The sequence below is a fragment of the Peromyscus eremicus genome, chromosome 1 (assembly GCF_949786415.1).
Source record: "Peromyscus eremicus chromosome 1, PerEre_H2_v1, whole genome shotgun sequence".
Classification (NCBI taxonomy): domain Eukaryota; kingdom Metazoa; phylum Chordata; class Mammalia; order Rodentia; family Cricetidae; genus Peromyscus; species Peromyscus eremicus.
The window spans coordinates 32656413-32671881 of record NC_081416.1 but is presented as its reverse complement, the minus strand read 5'-3'; the positions used below and the strand labels follow the sequence as shown (position 1 = coordinate 32671881).

The window sequence follows — 15469 nt, the reverse complement described above, 5'->3', positions numbered from 1 at the left end:
TGGTCTGTACATAAAAATATGACTGATACCAAACATTCTTGGGAACCATCTTTTTTTATATATATATATTTCTTTCTCCCTCCCCCCCCCCCCTCCTTCAGCTCCGACTCTACCTACGAACATCCAATCTGGACAATGCCTTTGCTCATGTCACCAGAGCACCAGCGGAGACGTTACTGCTGAGTGTCTTCCGGGACATGGTGGTGGTGTTTAGAGCAGACTGCTCAATATGCCTTTACAGTATTGAAAGAAAGTTCGATGGGTAAGTCGTAAGTCTTTCACTCCTGCTTATGTTTCCTCCGTTAGGTTTTCTAAAAGGCTTTCTCCATCCTCATATTTTGTTTCATTATAACGAGTTTTGATGATATTTAAGTAGAAGCTGTGAAGAAAAGAGAAAGAACCTGTACTAACTGCTTGAGCTTGTCTTCCGGTGTTATTGGGGGTTGGGCATATAATTTTAGCTGAGATAAATCTTAGATACTTTTTCACAATGTACAAGTAAGTGGCTAATAACTATCCTACTCTCCAGACACATGGAGAAAGTGAAGGTACCGTTCTTAGAGCATCTAACCCCTGCTGCAGTAGATGATACAGTCTGCAGCACACAAACTGAAATCCTGCGGCATTACATGTAGCCTTATATTAGTGACGTCTAGTCAGCATACAGCATGTAGGCCATACTTCTTGGCTTTTCTTTTGTTCTTAGAAGTGTATCCGTTTAATAAGGACATGAATTATATATCTGCTGAAGTACTATGAGGGGTCAGTAATGCAAAGATAAAAAATTAAGACATTACTACTTCAATAGTTAAACTTTTGTCATTTTACAACCAAATAGTTGTCCCTGCCCCCCAACTCCCTTATTTCTATTCGTATAGCTTCTTCCCTGCTGCTGGTTTTCAGGGCATTTTTGTGTTATGGTTTTGTTTTTCCTGCTTTCTAGCATTTTACTGCCTTTCTTGTCTTATTTCTGTATATGTTCCTTAGGTCCCTCAACATTAATAGTCCTGACAGAAGGGTATTTAGGGAGCAGAGGGCAGTAGGGAGAAGACATTTGGGTCTGCTGTAGACGTAAAATGTGCTGTAATGGTGGCTGAAAGGAGAAAAAAATATGTGAACATTGTTGAGCTATGAACTTTTTTTGTTTTTCAGTTCGAATATTACGGCTAGTGTTCAGGTTCTTCAGGAGGTCTCCATGTCACGGTACATTCCTCATCCTTTCCTGGTAGTGTCTGTCACACTGACGTCAGTGAGTACAGAGAATGGAATCACCTTGAAAATGCCACAGCAGGTACAGTGCATTTTCAGAGCTCTTAGGAGTTTATATTTCAGTCTTCTGTGTCTTAGGTCAATATTAGGGCCTGTTTATTTGTTCAGCAAATTCATGCTAAGTGTCTGCAATGTACCTTGCATGAAGCTGCTGAGTTTTAGTGGCAGGCCAAACAGACCAGTTTCTGGTCAACATTAAACAAGTAATTATACATATAAACTATTCTGAGGGCATATACTAGAACCTGATAGTAGTCTGTATAATCAGTCAGAGGAGTTTTATATACCATTTGAATTGAAGCCTGGAGCAGAAGTAGGAGTGTTCTAAGCAAAGAAGAGGAAATTCAGGCAGTCATGCAAAGGTTTACAGACAAGAGACAATATGATGTAATCAGAGGGATAAAAAATTTTAGTGAGTAGAGCCTAGGGTATGAGAGAAGATAAGTCTTATAGATAATATTAGTAGCTTTAGACTTTCATTTCAAATCTTAGAGTTTATTCTCTACAGAGGAAAATGACCATGGAACAAAACTTCATGAAGTATTTGGGAGGGATGCTGTGCTGATTGTAGTGAGTGGTGTTAGTGGCCTGAGCATAGGGAGGGGGGAGGGGAGATGGAAAGAAGGAAAATGAATTTAGCATGTAGGAGACTCGTGGTGGTTAGGAGGGAAGAGGAAATAGAATCCCATAGTTTGTGGGTGTAGTAACCAGGTACATGGTGCTCCCAACAGCTGGTTGTAATTGTTTCCTGTTCCAGGGCTGCTTCTGCTACTGCAGCAGTTTCAAAACTTTATGTCTGTCAGCTGGGAACCTGTTCTCAAGGGGAAATTCTTAATATGGAAATTTGTCATCTCTTAACTGCACCATCCCCCCTTTTCTTCTAATTTAGTTATACATTAAACTTTAGCATTCTCATAAAATTATGGAGAATTAACTGCTTTGTTGGAGAGCCTCTTTCCACTGCAGTTAAAATTGTTATCAGCTTTTATTTATAAGAGTTCTGACTGGGACCAGCCTACTCGAGATTTCTCATTATATGGGATAATATAATTCACATTACCAACTATGTCATACTTGTTCTGTACTCGTTAACTGTTCTGGTCTCCCTCTTGAACTTAATCGATTGCTTTATTCCTTACAACACAGCTCCAGGTCCATCTGTAAGCTCTGTCATAGTAACCAACTAGTCCTGTTTCACACAATTCCCACTACAAGAGTTTAAGGAAAGGTGAGAATTAAAAGAGTCATCATTTTATGTCCCAGGAAACTACTGATTCAGCAGTGATCGTTATTGGATGAAACTCTACCTCACACCCAAGCCTTAGATATCAGAGTATCGTTAAAAGTAGGGAAGAAACAAATTTAGTCTGTTTCCTAAGTTGGCATAATAGGAAATTCATATGAAGACTTTTTACCAAAAACATTGAACCTAAATGAGTTAAGTGTCTAGAATCATCTTCCATTCTCAGAAATTATAGAGGTAAAGAATTAGTATAGTTCTACCACAAGGAAGAAGACTGTCAGTCCATAGGTTAGCTATAAATGAACCACCCAATGCAGTGTTGGTGAGCTGCATTTATGAAGGAAATGTGATTACCGCTGTCTTAGTTTCTTTTCTATTGCTGTGATAAGACACCATCACCAAGGCAACTTACAAGAGTTTAATTGGGCTTATAGTTCTAGTGGATTTGAGTCTATGATGGAGGAGTGAAGGCAAAAGGCTGCTGGACAGCAGCTGAGAGCTCACATCTTGATCTACAAGTGGAGGGAGGGAGGGAGGGAGGGAGGGAGAGAGAGAGAGAGAGAGAATGAGAATGAGAATGAGAATGAATACTGGGAATAGTTTGAGCCTTTTGAAACCTTAAAGCCTGACCACAGTGACACAACTCATCCAACAAGGCCACACCTCTTAAACCTTCCCAAACAGTGCTATCAATGGGATCAGGCATTCTAATATAGGAGCCTATGGGGGCCATTCTCATGCAAACTACCATATTGCTATGTAGCTAGAGTTTTCCTGCCTGGCCCACAGTCAGGACAAATCTCTCTCACCTGCCAGTCCCACAGCCGCTCAGACCCAACCAAGTAAACATAGAGACTTATATTGCTTATAAACTGTATGGCCATGGCAGGCTTCTTGCTAACTGTTCTTACAGCTTAAATTAATCCATTTCTATAAATCTATACCTTGCCACATGGCTCGTGGCTTACCAGCATCTTCACATGCTGTTTGTCATCGTGGAGGCTGGCAGTGTCTCTGACTCAGCCTTCCACTTCCCAGCTTTATTCTCCTCCTTGTCCTGCCTATACTTCCTGCCTGGCCACTGGCCGATCAGTGATTTATTTATTGACCAATCAGCAACACACTTGACATACAGACCATCCCACAGCATTGCTATGCTTCAGAAACAAGCCTTTAAGCTTATTTGTACCCTCATTGAAATCAGCTATTAAAAAGCACTATTGTAATAATCAAGGATAAATATGAATTGAGAGAAAAACCAAAAAAAATATTGTTTCAGTAACATTGTAGGTTTCATGTAAATGCCTATACATTTTAGGATTGGATATTAGGTATCAGAGAATAGATGGCATAGTATTTTGCTTTAACATACCTTGACAAGATTTAGAGAGGGAAAATCTTTATATGAGTCAGATATAGTGGTGATCAGTAGCGTCATTAATAAGGGGTGCAACAGTTTAAGAGGGCTTTATAAAAAGATGTCTAACTTAGTGGCAAGCAAATTAAAAAGTTGAAATGTAATAAGAGTTAGCCTGAGGCCCCAGCACTACAAGGCAAGTCTTGCTTTACTAATCATCATCCTTAAAAACAAATAATGAGACTGATTACAGTCAGATGCCTCTCATGAAAGAGTGTAAGCCCCCTTTTAAACGCTGCAGACTCCCAGGTAGGATCATCTGCCAGGAATCTTGTAGGGCAAGATGGTTTGACTTTTCTAAGCTTAGAATTTTGAGCATACAGGTAGCTCTTGTTTTTCTAAAAACTTGTGAAGTTGCCCCAGAGTATTATAATCATTTGTAATAATGTCAATAAAAATATTAAGACTGTTTAGTAATAATAGCCACTTTTTGAAGAAAAGTCAAATATAGTCTTCTATGGAAATAAGTGAAATATAATGGTGAAATCTACCAGCTTAAAATGAAGTGAGGAGCTAGATACACGGCTCAGTGGTAGAGCATTAGCTAGCGTGCCCAAGGCCCATTATGAAAATTAGTCATACTGTAGTAAGTTCTAGTAAGTCCTTTCAAGGTGAACGCCTGTGTCTTAATCCATGTGTCACATTTGTTCTCCTTCACCTGCTGCCACTTAGCTGCATTGTCTCCTGTCTGAGCGCCTGACGTTCCTACGTGCACTCTCACTCCTACATGTTATTAGAAGAGTCTTCTTTTTTATGACAGACATCCAAAGACACACACTTTCTTGCACATTCTGGGCAAGTGTTGTATCACTGGGCTACATCTGCAGCTTGCCAGTTCAGATACAAGCAAGAACATTAAGTATTATAAAACTAGATTACATAGGGTAGCTGATTTTTTTCTTTGGCTGAGCCCTAAATGATACTGAAAGCTTAAACTGATTGATCCAGCAGGTATCAAAATCTGAGACACAGTACGACCGCAGAATAGTACTATCCCTCTCTCTCTGAGTCTTCTTTAGCTTGTGTAGCCTTAGGCTTCCCTATTTCTGTTCTAGAAGAGCTCAGGTGATGTCCCCAGCCCTTTCCTTCTATGTATTATGAAAGCTCATCTACTTCAGCTTTCCAGCCTTAGCATAATACTTATGTTAACAATTCTCTGCTCAGTTGTCATACACATTTCTATTTGAAAATTTAAGGTTCTTTCTAGCTTAATGTGGGTGAGTGGGGGAAAACAAACTCATTTGCCATTCCCTGAGTTTTCCTCCTTGCCAATGTCCACGACTTTTCAAAAAAGATTTATTATTTGTAATTATGTGTTTTATGTGTGTGTCTACCTGTGGGTATGTGCATGTGAATGCAGATGCTGGAGGAATTGAGAAGAAGGCATTGACTCCTGGAGCTGGAGTTAGAAAGCCTCTGTGAGCAGTCAGTGTGGATGCTGGGAACAGAACTCAGGGCCCTGTCAGCAGGAAATGCTCTTAACCACTTAAGCCATCACTCCAGCACCAACCTCAGGTTTTCCAACACCTCACTTAGATTTTGTACCTTGGAACTATCTTTAGTTCAGACATACTCTTTCTATTTTTTCATACCTAAGTCAGCAGTAAATTCTGTTTGCTTTTTATGGCAAAATAGTCTTCCCCTTTACAGGTGAAAATACTTGATTTATCTGATAGTTGGTTGAAAGCAGTATTTCTCAAACTCTACAGGGTGCTTGTTTAAGCAGGGTAGTGGAGTTTAACAGTAATAATTGTAGACTCTTTACTCTAGCATTTGATTGAAACATCCATAATAAAATGGCAAACTAGTTCCTCATTCCTGAAATCAATATAGTAATTCATCCTGGCTAAATAGAATTTTTTTATGATACTTTTGTTTGAGAGGCATGTGTGGAGGTTTATGTTCTACTGCCCTTTTGACTGACTTTCCAAGCTTTCCTTGAAGATCTGTTGCCATGCAGCTAGGAGATCATTCTCGAGTTTCCCAATGGAGGGGTCCTAGCTCATGTCTTCATTTACACTTCATGCTGAAGTTAGAATACTAGTCCTTTCCCTACTACCCATGACTTCTTGACCTTCCGGGTCTCTCCATGTCCTTTTCCACCTTCTCTAGTGATGCCGGCTAGATGACTGAAATGAGCTCCAATTTAATTAGTTCTTCCAGCATAATTCAGTTTCTGTACTCATTGGTCACTAACTGCACAATGCTATGCTTTGTTCCATCATAACCAGGAAACTTGTTATTCCCACAGTCTAGCAAAGTGGCTGTACACAGTGCAACCCCAGTAACTGTTGTTGGTTGTTTAACCTTTAAATATTACTAGGTGGCGAGGGAATGCTAAGAACAGATCTATATATTAGTATGATGAGTTTCTCTCTCTCCTGAAATTCCAGGCTCGGGATGCAGAGAGCATAATGCTGAACCTTGCAGGCCAGCTCATCATGATGCAGAGGGACAGGTCAGGCCCTCAGATCCGGGAAAAGGACAGCAACCCTAACCAAAGGAAGCTCGTGAGTAAAAGTGTAAGGCATTTCAGGCCCTGAGAAGTTATGAGGCTAGGCTTTATGAATAGAGAAATGTGAGGAGAAAGCAGTGTGTTGTGATTTAGAAGCTAAGAAAATATATAAAATTCATCTTACAACTGGGCTAAGAGAGAAGACTGAAGGATAAGTCCCAAAAGAAGACAGTGTCTCATTTTCCGGATATTATACTGTTTAGGCACAGATTTGTAAACTTCATTTGTGTACTTGAAAATAAAGAGATTGGTACATAGGGTTTTGTTTTTATAGTTCAATGCATATCCTTGGAAAGATTACTGCTACTATTATCTCTAATTCTAAATAAATGTCCCTACTTAAAAACAACAAGAAAAAAACTAATTCTGAAAGTTTACAAAGCTAGTACCTATGAACTTAGAACCTACATGTTCAATAGGAAAACCAAAACCCAGCAATTCTTGTGTCTCCTCCTTCAGCTGCCGTTCTGTCCTCCAGTTGTGCTAGCCCAGTCGGTGGAAAATGTCTGGACCACCTGTCGAGCAAATAAGCAAAAACGTCACCTTCTGGAGGCCCTCTGGCTGAGCTGTGGTGGTGCAGGGATGAAAGTTTGGCTCCCCCTCTTTCCTAGGGATCACCGCAAGCCCCACTCTTTCTTGTCCCAGCGGATCATGCTGCCTTTCCATATCAACATTTACCCCCTGGCCGTGCTGTTTGAAGATGCACTGGTCCTTGGTGCTGTCAATGACACTGTACTCTATGATTCTTTGTATACACGGACCAGTGCTAGGGAGCAGCTGGAGGTGCTCTTCCCTTTCTGTGTTGTGGAGAGAACCTCTCAGATCTACCTCCACCATATCCTCCGTCAGCTTCTGGTCAGGAACCTTGGAGAGCAAGCCCTGCTGCTGGCCCAGTCCTGTGCTGCATTACCTTACTTCCCTCACGTGCTGGAGCTCATGCTCCATGAAGTGCTGGAAGAAGAAGCTACCTCACGGGAGCCCATTCCCGATCCTCTGCTTCCCACAGTGGCAAAGTTTATCACCGAGTTCCCCCTTTTCCTGCAGACAGTCGTGCACTGTGCCAGGAAGACTGAGTATGCTCTGTGGAATTACCTTTTTGCAGCTGTTGGAAACCCCAAGGACTTATTTGAGGAATGTTTGATGGCTCAGGATTTGGACACAGCTGCCTCTTACCTTATTATCTTACAGGTAACAGTTCTCCTTATAAAGGGATAAGAAGTAGTGATCTTAGTTTTAGAAGGGAAGGTATGTCTTATGATGGTGTTTATGGAATTAATGGTCATATTTTCTCTATTGTGTTTATCTTTCATTTTGAAGAGCTAAAGCTTGCCAAATGACCACAGATTTCCTTGAATGTTATAAAAGTTACATTACAAAAGTATTTTGGTATTTATCCCTAACTAGGCCTAAAACAGATTAATGATTTCAGAATATAATTTTAAGTAAGACTGAAGGAATGTTGTAGCTAGAGTTTTCCTGTCTGGCCCACAGTCAGGACAAATCTCTCTTACCCGCCAGTCCCACAGCCGCTCAGACCCAACCAAGTAAACACAGAGACTTATATTGCTTACAAACTGTATGGCCGTGGCAGGCTTCTTGCTAACTGTTCTTATATCTTAAATTAACCCATTTCTATTCATCTAAGTTGCGTGCACACACACACACACATACACACACATACATTCAGGTATACACATACTTTGGCATGCATGTCAAAGAGAAATCTCTAGTAGTGAGCCTTACCTTCAACCTTGCTTGAGACAGCGTGTGTCCAGCCTTTCACTACTGTAGAAGCCAGGAGAGTTCCGTGCTTCTGCAGATTCTCCTGTCTCTACTTCCCATATATCAGTAGAGCTCCATGAGACTACAGAGGTATGGACTGCTGTGTCAGGTGTTTTTTTTGTTTTTTTTTTAACAGATTCTGAATTCATGTCATCAGGCTCGCATAGTAAGAAAGTCACCCACTGAGCCATCTCCTCAGCTGAATTTTTTTTTATTATATGTAATATATATGATGTACATGTTCCATTAGAAATACTACATTAGACTCATGTAAGAAACATTAACAGTGAAAAAAATGGTACTTTGGACATTAGTGCATTCATTACCACAATAATAGATTTTTTTTCTTACAATGTGAAATTGCTGAAAGGATTCTGAATAACTTTAACACAGCATCCAATCTTAGCCTTTCTATGGACAGCCAAGAAGGTTCAGGACTGCCACAATAATAACCTTCATAACACATTTTTCTCAAAATAATGAGACCCCGGAAAATTCATTTCATTATATATTTGATAAAAGGGCTAGAAAGCTTGTTACTACTGTAAATCTGATGTGGATTTCAAAGGCTGCACTAAAGTTCTTTCATTTATACAACAAGCTAACCATAAACCCAGTTTGAATCTCAGACTGAAGCAAACTTTTTACGACATTATTTAACTTCATGACAATGAACTGAAACCAGAGGAGATACTCAAGCAGAGGCTCGCGGCCCTGAGCTTCTGGGATTCATTTGGCTAGTCAGTCCTAATGTTCATAAAAAAGAAAGTCCAGGTAGCTGTGTTCTTCTTCTGCTGACCCTTGTTGCTGTCCCCATTGTGGAGTGGGGACTTTGCCCCCACAGACTGCCTAGGTTGGTGGGAAAGGGGCTGTAACTAAGCTCAGCCTGTCAGGCAGCTTTCGTGAAAGCAGGCAGGGCCAGAGTGGGAAGGAAGTGCTGGCCATGCCCAGTGTGCAGTAGTGCTGCTGCCTGGTCCTGTTGGAGGCAAAACTTTGTCAGCTCTTCAGAAAACACTCTAGGAGACAGACCGAGTGTTTTGGAGTCAGGTAATACTAGATCGATCTTGCTTTTCTACTGACCTTAAACAATTGAGATAACTTCTTTTTTCTGACCCTGTAAACTGGGAATGATGTAACTTTTTACAGTAAAGAGAAAGAAAGGCGTGAGGAATGTAAGAGATGTCTAACGTGTAACAGTGCAGTGAGTCATAGAGGGAACACTCCTAGCAGAGCAGCTGCCTCGCTTTCCCCGTACGGTCCTTCTAAACGCTCCTTTTAGTATTCTGTTGCCCCCAGCCAGCTAATTCCTTGGGCTGAGGGAAGTATCAAGAAAAGAACGGCTCTGCCTATTAAAGTGTATCCTGTAAATGGATTGTCGTCTTCCTTGTTGTTCGTGTAGAATATGGAAGTCCCTGCAGTTAGCAGGCAGCATGCCACCCTCCTGTTCAACACAGCACTGGAACAAGGCAAATGGGACCTGTGTCGACATATGATTCGATTTCTTAAAGCCATTGGTTCTGGAGAAGCTGAGACCCCTCCCTCCACACCTACAGCTCAGGTTAGTTGCAGAATTGTACAGCTTCTTTAGGGCATACACCCACAGGGCATCTTTGGCTAAAACTACTGTATGCTGTGTGTGACCGCAGGAGCCCAGTTCAAGTGGAGGATTTGAGTTCTTCAGGAATCGGAGCATCAGTTTATCTCAGTCAGCTGAAAATGTTCCTCCTGGTAAATTCAACTTACAGAAAACACTAAGTATGCCATCTGGTCCTTCTGGAAAAAGGTAAAAGAATAAAGAACAATTATAATTTTCAGAGCATTGCATTTCAAGGCATTTGTATAATTAAGTCTTAAGAGAATATTTACAGTTGCAAATCATTTTTTTTTTCATTTGCAAAAGACTTAGAGAAGCTGTCTCTATCTTTTTCTTTCCTGTTAAGTTCACTCCTGTTCTGTGTACGTTTTATGCCTTGGTACTAAAGTAACTCTAGATGCACTTGTTCTAAATGTAATTCATGTAAATTACATCCTTCTGATGACAGAGGACCAGAACAAAATGTTAGGTATTGGGAAAGCTAAAGGATTGGAGCATTCTGAAGACCAAAGACTACATCTCTCATAATGGAAAACTGTCTCTTGCAGTGTGGCTGTGAACTCAGAGCGATGGTGACAGATGGGTGGGATTTTCTCTGGCTTGTGAAGTCCTTGCATTGCTTCTGGTGTTACCTGTTCTTGGCTCTTGGGTTTTCTCCTCCCTAGGTGTTTCTTTTATGTTATTTACATTTTTACCGCAATTCTGGGCACATATCAAGACTTAACATGTTTTATTATGATATTTTACTTTTTATCCTGTCTCTGGTAATTAACACTCCTCCCCCAATACAAACACACTGTAAAACACAGCCATAGTGGAGTATCAACAACTGCCAGCCATACTCTGAGTTTAAATATTGGTTAATACCTTACCAAGAGCTCAAATGCCAGGCACTGTTCCGTGCATTTGCATGTTTAGGTCTTAATCCTTAAAACTCTGGGGTTGTTAATAATTGTGCAGGTGAAAAAACAGAGGCCCACAAAAAGACTTGATTACGTTCACATGACTAATCTAAAGTGGAGTGAAATCTGAATCTGAGAAGTCCTGCTTCCGATGCCAGGCTCTCTGCTGCTCCATGCCCTGCTTCTCACTTCAAACCCACTACTCAATTACCAAACTGGCTACACACTTACTCATATCGATGAGAGATGATAAACTATATTTACTTGTCATTAATTTTTTTATAAGTTTTGTTTTCATATATCTATATAACTCAAGTAGAGAGGTTTTCTTTTATGTTTTCCCCTCTTTTATTGGGATTTACAAATGCATTATTTGTTTACTCTACTTTTCCCCCTTCAATTATACACCACCTCTTCCTGGTCTGACTTCTTTTGTCTCCTATTTATTCTTATTCCATATATTCAGTCCTACAAATTGATATTAAGAGATAACTTTGTACCTGGCATGGTTGTGCACACCTTTAGTCCCAGCACTCGGGAGGCAAAGACAGGATGATCTAGCTCTGTGAGTTCGAGGCCAACCTGGTCTGTATAGTGAATTCCAGGACTACATAGTAAGACCCTGTCTCAAAATTTAAAAATGCCTTATGTTTATTTAATAGGTTGTGGTATGATATGGAGAAGCCCTGAAGTTTTTCTTCCTGTTCAGGCACAGTTAGATATTGGATCTCTTACTTCCTTTTCAACTTTTATCAATGCTCCCTAACAGTGTGTAGAGTTCTTCAGCAGGTTGTTCTTTAGCTTTCTTCTGTTTCTTACAGATGGAGCAAAGACAGTGACTGTGCTGAGAACATGTATATTGACATGATGCTGTGGAGACATGCTCGGCGTCTCTTAGAAGATGTGCGGTTAAAGGACCTTGGCTGCTTTTCAGCCCAGCTAGGCTTCGAACTAATCAGTTGGCTTTGCAAAGAACGTACTCGAGCTGCTCGTGTAGACAACTTTGTAGTAGCCCTCAAGAGACTTCACAAGGATTTCCTGTGGCCATTTCCCATTATCCCGGCCTCTTCTATCAGTTCCCCTTTCAAAAATGGAAAGTGCCGAACAGGTAATGTGGAGTTCTGGCAGTTTTACAAAAATTGTATTTTATTTTAGATATTTAGACATGTTACCATTGGTAGACAGTCAAGGAACTCTTTTCATTCAAATTTAAGCAAATAAAAGCCAACTTCTTGTACATTAGTTGGAACATTCACCATTTGGTCAAAGATACATATCAAGTAGAAACTATTCTCTCTTAAGTCTTTTGGGCTTGAAGTTTAACTCACAGATGTAACCATTATTAAATTATGAACAGGTTGAAAACTGAATGTAGAAGCTCCTGTATTGACCTTACTGCAGCAAAGAATCGAGACTGAGTTAGTAGGGAGCCTCAAATGAGCTCAGCTATGACTGTCTGACAGAACTCATCCCAGGTGATGAGTGTCTGTGACAGTTGTGCCATTTTCTGAACTTGGAGAGGGAAAAGTGAAACTGTGTTTGAGTAAAAGAAAAAAGTTGGTAAATTCAGATATTTTTCCAGTTATTTAAACAAAACCTTTTTATCGTGGTATTCGGAAACTTTGGGTTTGTAAGAACCAAGGCAAGTCACTTAGATCAAGAGACTAAAGTGTGGCCTAGGTACGGTAAGAGACATAGGACGGCTCAGAGATAGTCTCTCCCATAATCTCACATCCATAGTTTGAATAATGATACCATACATGATGATTGGCTTTGAACTGATCATATTCGGAACTGCAATACACCTTTTTTTTTTTTTGCTTCTGGACTTACCATGCAGTGGGAGAGCAGCTGTTAAAGTCTCAGTCAGCTGACCCTTTCATAACCCCTGAGATGGATGCTGGCATCTCTAACATCCAACGAAGTCAGAGCTGGCTCAGCAACATCGGCCCCACCCATCATGATGCAGACATAGTCTCATCCCCTGGACCACAAATGCAAGATGCTTTCCTGTCACCATTATCTAATAAAGGTATATATCTAATAAAGGAACAAACTTCTTGAGTTTTGTTTGGGGAAAGATTGTGTGCCATAGCATTTCCAAGATACATCATCATACTTTTTTGAATGTCCTGAAGAATTAATTAGCCTTTAAACATCTGCCTACAGAGATAGATAAGAACAAATTGGCTTTAACAATGCTTTACCATATTTATTTTAGTTATATGAAATACAGGTCAGCACTACGTAAATCTTTGCAATCAAGTATTTTAGTTTATATTTAGTTTATATTTATTGTGTATGTGTGTCTGTTATGTGTGTGGGAAAATACACGTGTGGAAGTCAGAGGACAACTTTGTGTGATTCTCTCCTTCAATCTTTTTGTGAGTTTCTGAGATCAAACTCTGGTTGTCTGTAGGGCTTGTATTATGTGGTGGCAAGTGCCTTTACTCTCTGAGCCATCTTGTTGACCCTTTGCTATTAATTTTGATAAGGAAATACTATCTTTGAATTCCAGGTAATAAAATGTCATCATCATATAAGGAATTCTATTTTGTAGAATAAGTAGACTTTTGTCATAAAAATGTACTTTGATCACTAGTTTTTATTTCATTAATAAAGTTTATGAAAATTCTTTTTCATTTGTTATATATAATTTTCATTTTACCTCTTGGCTTTCAAAGCCTGAAATACTTACTATGTGACCATTTTACAAAAACGTACCAATGTCTGCTCTACAGTAATCGTTAAACCACAAGCAAGAAAGGTTTGAAGCCATGTGTGCTGCTGTGGGATTAGGAAATACAAAAGCTTCAATAGTAATTGGGCTTTGTTTTTGTTTTGTTTTGTTTTTTTTCTGTGGAGGAGGAGATAGCCAATACTTGGGATGGAACCTAGGACCTCCTGCATGCTAAATAAGCATGGTCACTGAACTATACCTCAAGCCCTCCCCTTTATTGATTTATTGATTTATTTATTTGGATTTGTTGTTTTTTTGTTGTTGTTGTTGTTGTTATATTTTAAATCTTGAGATAGGGTCTTACTAAGTTTTTGATTCTGCCCTTGATCCTCCTGTCTCAGCCACCCAAGAAATTGAGACTAAATATCTGCTCTACAAGCCCAGATTAATTTTTTCCTGTTTTCTTAATAGGTATTTACCTAGTCTTGGGCTACCATTTTGTCATCACTGTTACTGAAGCTTCTGTTGTGGGTGAAAGCTTCTAACTGCTATTCTAATTGTAAAATTAGAATGTTTTCCCATTTTAAGGCATATAATTTATTTTTATTGCCTTGCTAGCTCTTAAAATATATGTGTTGTTCATATAATGACTGTTTTTGCAATAGATTGTTTTCATTTTGAAATCTTGAGAAATCAGCATTTAGGAAATAACTAATATTTATAATGAAAGGCAGGTACTCACTTATGAAATGAAAAGCTCTTTTTTAACTTCTGAAACTTCTTCATCAGGTGATGAATGCAGCATTGGTTCAGCCACAGACTTGACTGAAAGCAGCTCCATGGTGGATGGAGACTGGACAATGGTGGATGAAAATTTCTCCACACTCAGTTTGACTCAGTCTGAGTTGGAGCACATCTCCATGGAGTTGGCAAGTAAAGGCCCTCATAAATCTCAAGTCCAGCTTCGGTGAGTTTCTCAGATTGTTGAAAACACAAAAACTTAGCCAGGGTTCTGTGTGCAGGTAGAAATTGGAGCTACTTTCTTAGTACTTACTGCCCTTGGTGTATCAACGGATCTCTTTCATAAAAATCATTCTCTTGTTGCTTTATATATAGTTATTTGCTGCACATTTTCATGGAGGCAGGCTGTCTGGATTGGTGTGTTGTCATTGGCCTGATTCTCCGAGAATCCTCAGTAGTCAGTCAGATTCTGAGTATTGCCCAGTCCTCAGAGATGGATGGAGAGATGTTACAGAACATAAAAACAGGGCTGCATGCTGTGGACCGATGGGCCTCTACAGACTGGTAAGTGCTGGTTTCCACCCCCACCCCACCCCAAAAAAAACAACTTATAACTCATTCATTTTAGAGGTTTTTAAGTGTGTGGAACTAAAAATGCTTTCATGTTTATGTTTTAAAGTCATTTTCTCTAACCATTGTGTCCTCAGCCACTTGAATGGGTACTGTCCATTAACTAGTTTATAGTGTTGGTTAGTTTATAATGTGGAAGCATATGCTGGCTTATGAATGACCCCATACAAGTGGTGGAAGAATGAGACTGGGACTTAGATGGTAGTTGTGTGGTTAAAATAGTGTAAAGTCTGCATGAAAAGACAGGTTATGGAGTCTAGATAAATTTCAACACTCGGTGACAGTTACTAGCATTTCCAGATTAGAAGTAGTGGGTGGTAGTTAGAGGGCATGTCTTTGTCAGCAGTCGTGTACAGATTTGGAGCTCTTTCCTTCCCTTACGTACCAAATGTATTCCAGTTAGTTTCCAGATGATCCCTTTGGGTCTAAAATCTATTATTCCTTGTTTCTTATTGTAATATTAATTTTGAAATAACAGTCCTTGCCCTTACTACTAAGAAATTGAAGACTGCACTGATGTCTGTTAGGAGTTTTTCTGAACACTCGTGTGTGTATGCCATTGTACCTGTGTCCACATCAGAAGACAGAGGTCAGCTTCAGGTGCCAGTCCACAGGAGCTGTTCACTTGTGTTTTGATAGGGTCTCTCCCTGGGATCTGGGGCTGGCTGATTTGGGTAGGCGGGCTGTCCAGCACAC

The 15469-nt window shown here is 39.9% G+C and overlaps 2 protein-coding genes across 4 annotated transcripts in view; one reads left to right on the top strand and one right to left on the bottom strand.

The window, feature by feature from the left end:
* Ric1 (RIC1 homolog, RAB6A GEF complex partner 1) overlaps positions 1–15469 on the top strand; it is an 82248-nt gene that overhangs the window by 64732 nt on the left and 2047 nt on the right. The window contains exons 16-25 of one of the 2 annotated variants that reach the window (XM_059259142.1): positions 102–262; positions 1153–1291; positions 6323–6451; positions 6904–7632; positions 9626–9784; positions 9873–10009; positions 11544–11830; positions 12563–12754; positions 14192–14369; positions 14519–14707. In XM_059259142.1, coding sequence (XP_059115125.1) covers positions 102–262; positions 1153–1291; positions 6323–6451; positions 6904–7632; positions 9626–9784; positions 9873–10009; positions 11544–11830; positions 12563–12754; positions 14192–14369; positions 14519–14707 — 2300 coding nt within the window. The remainder of the gene's footprint in view (positions 1–101; positions 263–1152; positions 1292–6322; positions 6452–6903; positions 7633–9625; positions 9785–9872; positions 10010–11543; positions 11831–12562; positions 12755–14191; positions 14370–14518; positions 14708–15469) is intronic. The other variant, XM_059259150.1, reaches the window with a different exon arrangement.
* The window catches only part of Ermp1 (endoplasmic reticulum metallopeptidase 1), a 56839-nt gene continuing 49818 nt past the window's right edge, over positions 8449–15469 (bottom strand). For both annotated transcript variants that reach the window (XR_009378542.1, XM_059259169.1), the window contains exon 16: positions 8449–9999. Coding sequence is in view for 1 of the 2 variants with exons in the window: in XM_059259169.1 (XP_059115152.1) it covers positions 9978–9999 (22 nt within the window). In the remaining variant the exon portion in view is untranslated. The remainder of the gene's footprint in view (positions 10000–15469) is intronic.